The following is a 13,841-nucleotide window of genomic DNA, read 5'->3' as shown; positions in this document are numbered from 1 at the left end:
TTTGCATTTTAATTTAATAAGTAATTATCAATGCTGGACAGAGTTCACATTCGTTCTATATCATGAATGAGGTGAACAATGTCCATTCGTTGAGTCAAATATGCTGATACCACAGATGTGCGTTGTTCATCTCTCATCATGATCATAAACATATTTCAGTAGCCAATGCATTTGTAATAATTATCTACACAATGCATTAATGCAAAGCTAAACGATCACAATCTAGTTTACCATTTACAGTACTCCAGTCAAATATGAGTTTGAGCAGTGAGTTCAATCTCCAGCCATGGCTAACATCAGTGGCGAGTAATATCTCCTGCATCCACCACCCCCTCACCAATCCACACTGACTAGCGTAGTGAAGTATGGTCAAAACAACCCCACAACCAATATTATACAGTAAGGCCTTCATACAGCAGTGGATTGACAGAGGACTGAACATTATTGCTTTAATTATGAGTCAAACATAACTTTAATCACAATTCATTTTAATATATATCAAGTTTAATGTTTTATATTTGTACCCATCACAGCAATGACTGCAATGCAGCCAATTGCTTGTTAATTTAATTGAGAAAGGGGTTTGCCAGTTATATTAGTATTCATGGTGCTTAATTAGTTATTCATTTATTCAGCTAGTTTGTTCCAATGACGTTGGAGCACATAAATCACATTGAAAGAGTTCCCATAATGTTGTAGCATAGCCCGAGGAAAGGCCTCGCTGGTCATGCATTAATACAGAAGGGATTGAATATTTCACTGGTTACTGGTAGAGGACTCAAACGCTGCAATCAGCTCAGTGGCTAGACACAATTGGGACATTCAGGAAACATAATTCCTTTCGAGTTTCTTTTTCTAGTGAGCAGCATTTCAAGAATGTCAAAATGTAACTTCCACGTCACAGTGAAGTACTCCAAACAGAATACAAAATTAAGTGTTCTGGTCCACTTTAGATTACAATAATCTTGGTTGTTTGCAAGTAAACATTACTGAAATATACAATTCAGACTGTTGGACATTTTTTTAAGTTACTTGTATACGGTACAGAAATGTCAAAACACCACATGCATTTACTTTATGATTATTACTTCCATAATCCACCGATAGGTGGAATGGCCAAATTAAATCCTGCTTAACTCGGCACAGAGGCTCTTCACCAAAACAAGTGTGCAGGAAGAGACATTATGATTTTTCAGACGCTAGTTATGAAACGTAAGTGGGCATGGTCAGGGATGCATCATGAAAAGGATTTATGGCTGACAGTCAAGAATAATGATGGAGTGCCAGCCAAGTAATGGAACGCATCAGAGACGGCCACCAATGAGATGGAGCAATGAACGGAGTTTGCGTGCAGCTGCTGTGTGGATTATTACATCATTCAGCAGTGGATTGACCAAGGCTGACGATGATGATGCAGGCACATAAAGTCCCACGCTTATGAAGCACATTGCAGAATCTTTGAGGCTAACACTATGGCCACAGACGTTGGTTGTACATTAATAACAAACGCAATCATTATACATAAAGTTCTGTCTTGTAGAGATTTGGTATTGAGATTCACAAATATGAGTCATACATAAAATACATAACTCACAATATCTACCATGCTTATACTGATTACCTTTTGGAAGACATTGGCATGCTCATGACTTTTTTGTGACGTGGTTTTTTCTCTCGTAATTTATGTATTCAGTTTTGTATTTGCTAAGTAGTGGGGTTTTGTTTTTATATTAATTATACGTGTATGGAACTGGATAATTGATGTGCAGCGTTGTGGAATATAAGTGCATGAATGACACGATATAAAATGAAATTACTACTACTTTTATATTCAAACAGCTAAATAAGCTCTACTTAATTTACCGCAATCCTACTTTATTGCCGATTGCTAAAAAAGAAAATAACATTACACAGTAGTTTGAGAGTTTGCCATTCCAGAGGCTTGCGAGTCATATGCTCCAATGTGTTCGCAATGGCCAGTGACAGCAGCTACTGAATTGCCCCGTTAAACAGCACAGCCATTCATTAAAGAACGATTCTCTGGGAACTACTCTGCATGTGGCAGCAATAATGCAATTAATGTGTTCCTACCATTCATTAGGACGGCACGTACAACGTTTCTACCAACCCAACGGGTGACCCTGAGCAGATGCCAAGAGGAGAAATGTTACCGTTTACTTCCTTAGGTTTCCCCCTGCTGATTTCAAACCGTGATTTGTGTTTCAGCACCGCAGACTGTTGTGTAGTGGCCACTTCGTAGAATTGACTTCGTGGGTGCAGCTTAGGCTGTTCATCAAATGACTTACCAGCTTGTGAGCTCATAGTGAGTGTTCTCTTGTTCCGTGTTCCGACCACAGCACAGGTGTCACTGCAAGGTTAGAGAAGATGGCATGTCACCTTCAGGCCATTTACTGATATCATCAATGGCAATTACCATCACTTAATACCACAAAGACTAATTTGTAAGCGCACGCATACCAAGCAATTAGGCACTCCGATTGAAATCATTGTTTCAATTGCCTTACTCGGATGCTCGATCGACCCGGTGCCCTCTGCATTGCAAGTTCACAGGATGCCAACAATGGGCACATTTCTAAAGTTCCCCCACCTGTGTCCACCCAGCAGCATAATTGAGTACAATTGGTTGATCGGCAGGTCATGTGTGGTGGGGTAAAGTGTGGGTATTCACATTTCTTCCCAGACGTCTTGCGAATGTGGAAGAGCCGGGTGAACACCCTCTAGAGGGAGCTTTCTAAATCTTCCTCGAGTGAAGGTTCTTAGGCCAGCAGTGGCATTATCAAGTAATCGCAGGGCTGCACCTTTATCTTTACGATTTTTTTTTAACCAGGCCTACTGAGCTATTTCGCTCTTTTTCAGAAGCGACCTGGCCACAAATGATAGCTCAACGAAGTGGAATGTGGAAATGCGTAGCAGTCAAAAACTCTAAACACATGTTGATTCTAAATGTGGAGGTAAAAACACGGAGAAAAATGCACGCGATCAAGGGGAGAACATGCAAACTCCAAATATATAGGTGTCAGGGTCGGGATCAAACCCACGACCTCCTGCGTACCAGGTGAGGGAGTTAACATCTCGCCAACATGGCACCCCATCACACAGTATATAGGCTGAGATCCATTAGCCAAAGTACAAACTTGACAGAAATGACAGTTACTACCAGGCGAGACACTTGAGGAAACACGGATAAATATATCTTGCAACACGACACTTGAAGTTACTCAAGCAGATGCCAGGAAAGTGTATGAAGTGTAGTGCGCACAGACGCTGCAGTAAAATGTGCCCGCATTAACTGTTCATATCGACACCCCATTAAATAGACGCAACGCAACTCACACTAGCACGCTGAACTTTAATTGAATGAAATATTAACTAGAAGCAGCGGGCATATATTATGCATGCATATTCACAGTTAATTATGCGAAAAAATGAATACTTCATTACAAATGTATACTTGACAAAGTATGGTTCCGTAGTTACATTTATTAGTTTTGACACATTAATTAGCAGACTGGGCTCTCTGTAAAATATGTATTGTACCATACTGTTGTTTGCATCCTTTAACATGTCCCAAATGTGTGTACCCTCGTGTTACTGAGCCACATTTCTGCAATCCACAAGGGTGATATAACCTGCTACATGCTCACTGACACGATGCACTGTCTGGATAGATCGTTGAACGTGGGGCTCATGCCACGGTTTGTATCGACTGCGTCCAAGATAAAACTTTGCTTTACATGCACTCGTAAAAAATGTAATTCATCAGCCAAATCATCGTCTCTAAATAACCAACATGTCAAAGTCGTATGTTTATCAATTCACAGCACCATGTGAACACACCTGCAAGAGGTGCAAAAAGTGAACTACTCCAGTATCATATTCTTGGTTCTTGCGGTAAAGTCACGTAGAAGGGAAATAATAAAATAATTCAACACTAAAATTCTCACGACGTTTCGATTGCAACACAAGCAATCATCATCAGGTGTGAAAACCACAGCAATTTACTCCAGTATCGTACAAATAACTTCCTATTCCCATAATTTTATTTGTCAATACAAACACAGAACCTTGTGCCAACATTCGTTTTTCAAGGAACGTGGCCGAGAGTACGTCGATGAGCAAATGCCGTGATGATATCGGCCCGTGTGCCGGATGGATTCTTACATGAGAGCAACGTGAGAAGTGGCGAGGACCTGGGGAGGCTTTCATCCAGCAGTGGATTGACAATAGCTGATGGTGACGAAGGGAAGCACACAGTGTTCAAACGAAAAATTGCTCAAGATGAAGTTACCTCGGGTATTCTCTCCGCTACTTCTCATCAACGTGACACATACATCACTGTCTACAGAGTTCCCCCCCTCTCTCCAACCTCAGGCCACTATTATTAACAAGCAGCCCAACTATGGCACCTCGCACACATACAAAGGCACACAAAATACCTACTCACATTACTATGCAGAAGGTTACTTTGCCAGTTGCCAATTTTCTTTTAATCTTTGCCGCTCCTTATAAACATATACGAATTGGTATTTACAAGGCAGAGCTCGGCTAATACTGTGGAATGCGTTGAGCTCAAAGCCAAGTGAACCCTGGGACAGCCTCGGTCTATAGTTATCGTGCACACTTATTTCACAATGGGGGAGGCTGCGCACGTGAGCTCACATGGCATGCCGAGTAACGGGAGGGCATCAGCGACTGGAAACTCTCATCAGGTTTTCTGCTTCACTCTCATCTCAATTGCATTAAGAAGGAATGTACCCGGCTCGTGCCAATATTCCACTGGCAGCCATCACTTAGTGCGAGATAAATATAACACGGTCTAGACACACGGACTTCCTAAGCTCAAGAAGGAACCCGGTTTCCTACTTCTATAATTGAACACTTTTACAGTGTTGTGAGCTGCAGTGCAGGGAGTTAACGCACTGCACTATGAACCCGGCCACCTGAGTTTTATTCCTGGTGATGGCTTGCATCAGTGATGGGTGATATCTCAACTGGTTTGTGGTTCCCCTGCATCACCAACCTGCACTGACCCACGTGGTGAAGTATGGTCTCACAACCCCCATCACCGAAAGGAGAGGCCTCCATCTAACAATGGCTGAATAAACGGCTGTACAACAATACAGGATTGTATTGTATTTAATGAATGCGAGAACGAGTGCCGCATACTTGAAACATGAGCTTGCAATCTCTGTGTAAGTGACTGACTATAATGTAACATTCCACTGCAGTGGTAAAACTTCTGGCTGCCTTCAGCCGATAAAAAAAAAACAGTAAACAGTGTGAATACCAATGTTTACACGTGGGTTACTGATTTCCAAAATCTGCAAATGCCATAAAAAACTATCCTCCATTAATTTTTTAAAAATATTTGTAAACTAGACTAGAGGTACACATCAAGTTAAATCGGCGCTTCCTTTTTTGCACAAAAATGCACTGTTAGATTTGGTAGATACAAAAACATTTTTACTAAGCTACATAGGACCAAAACGAAAGTTCTGGAAGTAAAAGAGATGATGGAAAATTAGGAATCCGACGGATAGAGGGGAATGATGGAGAGCCCAAGCAAGGATGTGGTAGAGATGATTGAGGTGGTGGACATATGTTATGTGTTAATCCCTTCAGAATATACCAAACGGAGCCTAAATTAAATCCTTTGGGGACTCGGGAAAGTTTGTTTTTATTACTATAGTTTAATTATGAGAGAATGCTCAACATTTAAATGATATTACAATTGCTAAAATTATCTTTCATAACAATACTTATAATGTATTAAATATTTTATGGAAAAGCGGTATGCAGAGTAGTAGTGGCGCTATCATGTATGGGTAAAGCACGGGGGGATAATAAACTCGTCATGTTTATAGCCTTTAGTGAATCCACTGGTGGATGAAGGCCTCTTCACCATGTTGGTCATGTGGTCTGTTTGTTCATACCTCACCACGCTGGTCAGTGTGGATTACTGACCCAGAGGGGTCAGCTCAGCAATGGTATTACTGACAGAAGCTTGTGTTGCCTCCGAAACGTCGTGATTTAATTTAGTTATTTTTATTCTTTATTTTTTTTATTTTACCGAAGGAACCAAAGAGCCGTGTCCGGGAATCAAAGTTCGGTTGCTGGGTTCATTGTGCAGCGCACTAATCGCTGCACTACTACTCCAACCCCATGGCATGGATAATGTAAGGTGCAGAAATGTATTATAGGTTTTAAAATTTAAAGAGAGTGATGTGGAGCATCACCATATAAATCCTTATATATATGCTCCTGAGTTCCAAGAAAAGCAGTCGTTGAATTATATTACATCTTATATCATATTAAGTGCAGAGACTTCTACATTACAAGCATAGTTTGACTATAATACAGCACGTTTCTAATTCTCATGGTTATAACTGCTACCACATAAAGTGTTTAAAGTGCTACATTTTGAATCCATATTACCTGGATATTATTGGAAGAGTATCCATGTCAAGTAAATGAAGAAACTAGTTACATGCAGTTAGGTAATATTAATAGGTTTCTATCGGCATCGCGAATGAATTGTTGTTACCATCTTCAGAATTCTTACAACACGTAGCTTGAATGAGCTGAGCCTGCCAATTTGAGCCCTAAGCTGGGCCCCAAAAATGCGCAGGAGCATTGCCGCCAGATGTTCCGCTTGCTTGAGCAGGACACATTTCACGAAGTAAGAGGAGTGCGTGCATTCACGTCTATATGGTCACCCACACACAATGCTCAACGTGCATAGGAAAAGGGTAGACGATGTATCGACTCGCCCACTGCCGCAGCAAACGTCAATGTTCTGAACACAATGAGCAATAACAGGTACAAGGGCAAGGCGAAGCCCTGAAATCGCTTGCTCGTGCCACTGCTAGCAGAAAGACCTCTACAAGAGGGAGCTACTGAGAGCCTCTCGAGAGTGCATTTGGCCTACTCTTCCACGCTGAACAGATGTCTTAGAAGAGGTGGAAATACCCCAGAATTTACCCCACCACACACAAGCTGCTGGTCAATTAACTGTTGTGTATCCATTTATATTCTGATTTACGCCACTGGGTGCAAAGAAGTGGTGTGGGATGAGGAGGTGGAGGGAATTAGGAAACTCGCCCCCCCATGGTATAAAATGTCGCTCCAGAGATCGACCCGGTGAACCTTGGCATACTCCCAGTCCAGTGTGCTAACCATTACACCAGGGCTACGTCCAAATGAATGGAACCTTTAATGGCCAATGACATCCAGAAGAAAAAATTCTACAACGATGTGAATATAATACAACTGACAACGAGCTAAGAATGCGTCACAAACCAGTAGACTCAGTAGTATTGTTTCCCTCCTACAGCCCTACAAAAAAGGTCAACAAAGTTTTTAACAAATATCCCTTGGAGATTCACATTGCATAAGAATCTGTAAAAAATTACACATAATTAAATTAGTATTTATCTCATTGCTAACCCAGTGCTGGATGAAAACCTCCCTACACCAAGCCAGTCACGAGGATTGTTGACCATACTTCATGTGGGCGATTTGAAATTGCCTGCCAACGTTAGCTTGGAATCAAACTCACGCCAACAGATTCATTCTACTGCACGAGCACAAACTCCTAATTCCCATCTGAAGTTGGTGTGAAATTTGCCTTCTATTCCTCAGAGATGGCATTTTAAACACGTTACCTTTTTGGGGAAAATTACTGCTTCGACCCCAACGCTCAACACATGGGTCTCCACCACAGCGATGAGAATGCCACCCGTAATTGTCTCAAATTTCCTCCACTTTCTCTCTCACCTTTTCCTCCCAATGGAATTTTTTTCTGCACCCGATCTCACTCCCGTTTTAGCCGACTTCAAGAATCTCCCCATCACAAACCACAGCCACTCACAGGCTGAGCAGCCTGCAGCCGCCCAACAGCTCGAGGGAGCTCGGTGCAAGCGATTCACCAATCACGCTGTGAGACAGCTCGATGCGACAGCGCGTGCGTATGTTCGCTCGCTCGGCTTAACGTCACATCGGATGTTGCAGGCAGGCCATTTGCGTGACCTATGCCATCAGTCTGCTTTGCCCTAACTCGAGAGGGGGGGGGGGGGCAAATGATGCATTACATAGCTAGAATAAACAAATGTATATCATTGTCACGTATGGCCTGCACAAGTGTCGTGCCTTGTCTCGTCTATTGTCTTATTAGGGTGGACTGGCGTGGCTCTTGGAGCCTTGGGCATTTATGTGAAAGTCGAAGAATATCTGCACCTCAAAATAGTCACGGGCCATTAAATAGGAAGTGATTTTCTTTGCCATGCTGCCTTCAATTATTGGCTTATATACGGCACCAAAATCAGCCAAGCCAGAATTTGCAGTGCACCCCGCATCAAGCACGTCCAACGGTGTTAACGCGAACTGCGTGAAACACGATCAATCATTCACTTACACGCAACAGACATCCGACAGAGATACTCCAGAAAGCTTTACTCCACGTGGCAGCAAAACAATTGAAGACACTTTGCTGCCAGCTTACGATTTTCTTGAAGGTTAAATTCTACCTCTCCAGAATAATAAACATCCAATTTTCGTCCTCTGTTATTATCAATCAAACAATCTGTATTTATTTAAAGGCTCCTTTCGTAAATCCAGGTATTATCCTCCATTCAAACTTAAAAACCATGCAATTAAAATAGCACCACTAATTTAATATGCAGTACTATATTACTTGTATGAGTATAGTAAGCACTGTATAAAGGTATGTGGCAGTCACAACATTATGATTGCAAGATTATTCACTAAACCTAATGCTTTATTAGACTGCCATTGAAACCTTGTGTTTATGTTCTAATCGCCGAGTGGGAGCATGACTTGTCTGGCTTAGTCTTTGAAAAAGCAATCATCTTTGGGCTAGTGTATAGATAAATCAAATGCGAGGTCAATCGTGAAATAGAAAACACATCATATGTGATGCAGACAGATAAAATGTGTGCACATGCTGAACATAGTGGATATGAATGGAACTGAAATTATGCCAAACGGTTCAGTGAGCTTTTCCTCAAGCACGCTTGAAATGTTAACTTATCAAAGTTTTTGGCTTGACATGGTTGCTGAGCATACATCCTAACTGTGGAGGATATATTCTTTGGGTCTTTCAGTAAAGTCACGTAGATAGGTTCAAAGAAAATAACAAAAAAACGACGACGTTTCGATCACAACACAAGCGATCGTCATCAGGAGGAAAAAAAGAGGGGAACGCTGCCGAGGCAGACTGTTTTAAAGGTTTAGAATGTGTGTAGCCCAAGGGTCATAAACGAAGTGGGCGGGGCTAGTGATGTTAATGTGATAAATTAGCATGTCAATGTAAGATCGTAGAGCGGCCTCCACGACGAGGGCGCGGAGGTGGCTATGTTAACGTGAGAGATTAGTATGTTAACGTGAGAGATTAGCATGTTAACGTGAGATATTAGCATGTTAATGTGAGAGATTAGCATGTTAACGTGAGATATTAGCATGTTAACGTGAGAGATTAGCATGTTAACGTGAGAGATTAGCATGCTAACGTGAGAGATTAGCATGTTAACGTGAGAGATTAGCATGTTAACGTGAGAGATTAGCATGTTAACGTGAGAGATTAGCATGTTAACGTGATATATTAGCATGTTAACGTGAGAGATTAGCATGTTAACGTGAGAGATTAGCATGTTAATGTGAGAGATTAGCATGTTAACGTGAGAGATTAGCATGTTAATGGGGGATCGCAGACCGGCAATGTCGAGCTTGGCGAGCAAGGTGGCTGTGTTAGTGTGGGAAATTTCACCTGTTAATGTAAAATCAGAGAACCAAAAATAACAACTAACATCGGAAGGTGGTAGGATGGGAACATCACAGCCAGTTATGACTTAAACTGGTTGATAACGTCCTACCAATGATTGCTCAGTTTATACCCATCTTCTCGATTGACGTATGGAGGATACCCAGGGACCAGGTCGTAAGACATTTTCATGGCCTCATGTTATAACGACTCATCTAGTCTCTTCTACTCAATGCATTTGAACTTGATCATCATTCTAAACTCACAATAGAAACCGTCTTTGTCATAATACGTGTGCTCATTTCTTATTTATTACAAAAAATACAATGCATGTCTGTAGAGGGAGGTCCTGAAGAGTTCATGTTTAAAATAACTAAAATGCCTCATTCAAACGTGGTTACCTTACATGTGGAAAGGCCACGTATGGGATTAACGCCTCTGCCACTTTAGCCTCAAGCGAGCAACTGCCAATGTTTGTCACAAGCAGGAATGACAAAGGCAGATAGGCCCTGCAATGGCCACCAACTTACTAAAGGGAAACCAATAACAGTATCCAATATAGGTTTAACCATTTCCAAAGTGTTAACCGTAATCAGGTTATCTACTGCTGAATGAAGGCCTCAATGCGTCATTTCCATCTCTCATGGTCCTACAACGCTAAAATCCATGGTGGCTGTCCTCTTGGCAGTGTTTTCCCTCCCGTGGCTACGATTCTAGAAACGTGAAAAGGAGCTTCATATTTAATTGGATTTCTCCAGGATAAATAAAGATTCTCATTCTGATTTCCTTCACTAGCCTCAATCACCCGCCATCATCCATTAGCAATGTGTCCTGCTCATGGCAGTTAACCTTTAGAATACAAGTTGATGTCTCTAATTTTTATTTGTTCTCTCATCTATGTGTTTCTCTTTCTACCTCTCAGTATAATTTTAGGCATGCACCTCTCATTGTGTTTCAACGTGCGTTCCATTTCTTTAGACAGTGTCCACGTTTGTGCTCCATTTATGAAAGCAGGTTATGTACACCGATTGAAAATGTGCCTCTTTAGGCGTGGTGGTATGTGTTATTTTCATTATCAATTCACATTTTCGAATAGAATTCCAATGTATCCTCGTAGTTAGTTGTTGTAACTTTCTGACCCGCCCCTCAAGAACATCTGTGAAAGAGCTTTAAAGCTCATCGGATTCCTCCAGGATAAATAAAGATTGTGATTTCAACTTCCTTAAGCTTGCTTAGGATACGCCCTCCGGTTCTAGTTAAGAGCAGGGAGGGTACATCATTGCAAAATGTCATTCAACGTCTCCTAATTGCATTGTGCTCAAACATATGAAAGTGATTACTTTTGCACGTTATTTTTACCTTATTTGAACCATTAGCACAATAAGAATTATCTACAGAGTGCTCGCCAATACCTCTATTCCCTGGAAAATTCATCACTCATGTTTCCATATACAGCAGTTTCAAGCCTGTCTGAAGGTTGAACGTGTTAGGGTTAACAACGCACGAGACACCGGATCCACTGACATGAGCAACACCAACACCCATCATTACTAGAACATTCCAAGATGGGGAAAAATATCTACTTAGATGACTAGCGGAGGAGTTGACCATAACAAAAGCAAACAAACGCAGCCTTCAAAGTCTGTGCCCGACATGGGCTATGAAATTGTTAGAGTTGGCAGCAAGACAGATTCACACCCAAGAAAATACCTACTCTTGCAGTCCAACAAAGGCTAAGGGGCGCTTTAACTCGTGTATTCTCCCTGAGCCATGCAGGCACTATAAAAAAGGTGCCTATCGCAAAATGCAACAAGCCTATCCCACACACACACACATAAATTTGCACTAAAACTCATCCACAGAATTGGTATTTCACATGGGGATGATGAAAACTCATCCATCCAGCTGTGTGAGACATCTAAAGGGTGAAATTGACAGCATGTGCTCCATGAAGTCATAGCATAAGCCCTTCATTAAGAAGCCATGGAACATGAGATACTTCATATGAACGTTATGGTGAGACCCCGGGGGGTCCTGAATAAACGTAAGTCAAAAGCGTAATTAATTAATTCATTTTTGGCGACTCCATACCACCGCACACAAAACGCCACGACCCACCTGGCGCGGATAATTCTGTTGTCATGTCGTCCAATCTCAGCGAGGACGAATGCGCAGAAGAGCTGAACAAAGCAAATGCACTCGATGTTCGGGTATGGGCAGGTCATAAGTCTTATCCAAAGCTGCTCAAACTGCCTACATGACTTAAGCGCTTTATTTGTCATAACAGTACACATGATACAGTGCAACTGCTCTCTTATCTTCATTATTATTTGTGACCTACCAATGTCTGCAGCCAGGATCAATCGATGACAATCCTATTACCTGCAGATATTTAACAGATGAGATGCGTTGCACCGTTAATTCCTCCTGTTTGATAATACTTCTCGTCCGTATGCATCTGTGCAGGTGTTTTTTTGCGGTTAAGCCATAGTCCCCACATACCGCTCGTATCAATACGGATAAGATGAGCCGCAACCCACTACTCTGTAGAGTAACATTGGTATACACGCTTGTTACAATATGAACAGCGCATTGAAAATGCGTACTATTTTATGTACTGTGTGTTCACAAATCCACACTGAGAAACACGATGATTGACAGAAGGGTGTAAATACATTTTTCGACAGTGTATTTAAATATAGGTACTGCAGGTAAGTAGTTTTCAGTTTTAAAGGCATAGTTTAACAAGACAACACTTGCCACCATCCTTCAAACCGATTGGTGAAAAAGATCAAAGTTTTTATTTACATTATAATATGTTTATGGGAGAGCCGGGGGCTTATGGGACCCCGGGGTCCTGCCATGAGGTTCATATGCTGTGACGTTTTAATATTTTCTGGGGTTGTTTTGAGGACTATTGAAAATCAGCGTGTCTTTCAGAAATTCAGCGATTGTTTTCTTTGTACAGATGGATAATTGCACTGCAACGATGTTTATGCATTTCACCTTCATGAATGAGAATTTGCATTTTCTGTCCATGAGGGTGAATTCATCCATTGACAATGAAAAACGGAAACAACAATAAAGTTTATTTTGCTAAAATATCCAAGTTGAATTTACATTTCAGCCATTTAGTGTCCTGGCAGGATTCCTTTCTTTCTTGTGGAATCCAATGAGAGAAAGTGATCAACATTTGTATTGTTTTTAATTTGATGATATCTTACAGGAATGTTCCTGACAAAATAGTATTCTCATTATACAACAGGCATTTACATTAAATGAAGCGTGATCCTGTGGGTGGGTGAAATGGAGATAATTTGCCACAAGGCCTCGTTTATGAGAATTCATACGTGTGTAGAGGAGTAGTGAGTGACGTCCGGGGAGTGACGTCATGTCCCAAGGGGGTATTTAGGGGGAAGCACGTGACGTAAGGGGGGTCGCCGTGGCAGCCAGGAACGGGAGAGGTTGAAGGTTGGGACCCGGGGTAGCGTATCATCACACGAGGCAAAGGGTGGCTACTTCACCCGATCGGCCGAAGTTGGGTTAAGCCCTCGGCCGGTGCAGGGAGGAGAGCCCAGATAGCTGGGGTGGTAGGATCCGCAGTACCTTGTCCCCTGGGGAGTTATAAGCTTGGGCGTCCCTTGTTAGGCATAAGCCTGTAACCTGGTTAGGCGTAAGCCAGAGGTCGCAAACAGGTTTTGATTCCTTACCCGTACCCGTACCCGGCCGCACCAGGGTCGCAAACGGGTACCCGTACCTGTACCCGGCCGTACCCGTACCCTACTCGTACCCGGCCGGGTACGGGTAGGGTACCTGATTGCGACCTCTGGGATGAAGCCATGTTGCAGGCGCGGGTGGGTTGATTCTAGGAACTTGAATTGTGAGAAGAGACAAGACGTTGGGAAATGAGTGACAAACAGTTACTCACCAGTAACTCACGGCCTACCCGTACCCGTACCCGGCCGCACCAGGGTCGCAAACGGGTACCCGTACCCGGCTGGGTACGGGTAGCCGGGTATTGGGTAGGGTACGGGTATCGGGT

At 42.3% G+C, this 13,841-nt stretch overlaps 1 protein-coding gene across 33 annotated transcripts in view; it reads right to left on the bottom strand.

Annotated features, from left to right (window-relative positions):
- SORBS1 (sorbin and SH3 domain containing 1) overlaps positions 1-13,841 on the bottom strand; it is a 137,664-nt gene that overhangs the window by 83,728 nt on the left and 40,095 nt on the right. For all 33 annotated transcript variants that reach the window (XM_061565168.1, XM_061565164.1, XM_061565184.1 and 30 more), the window contains exon 3: positions 2,307-2,368. In XM_061565168.1, the coding sequence (XP_061421152.1) occupies positions 2,307-2,322 (16 nt within the window). In that variant the 5' untranslated portion in view covers positions 2,323-2,368. The remainder of the gene's footprint in view (positions 1-2,306; positions 2,369-13,841) is intronic.

Source organism: Lethenteron reissneri, chromosome 34 (assembly GCF_015708825.2).
Source record: "Lethenteron reissneri isolate LAM-NWPU_2019-01 chromosome 34, ASM1570882v1, whole genome shotgun sequence".
Classification (NCBI taxonomy): Eukaryota; Metazoa; Chordata; class Hyperoartia; order Petromyzontiformes; family Petromyzontidae; genus Lethenteron; species Lethenteron reissneri.
Note: the sequence above shows the minus strand (reverse complement) of the source record. Positions and strands in the feature narration are given on the sequence as shown.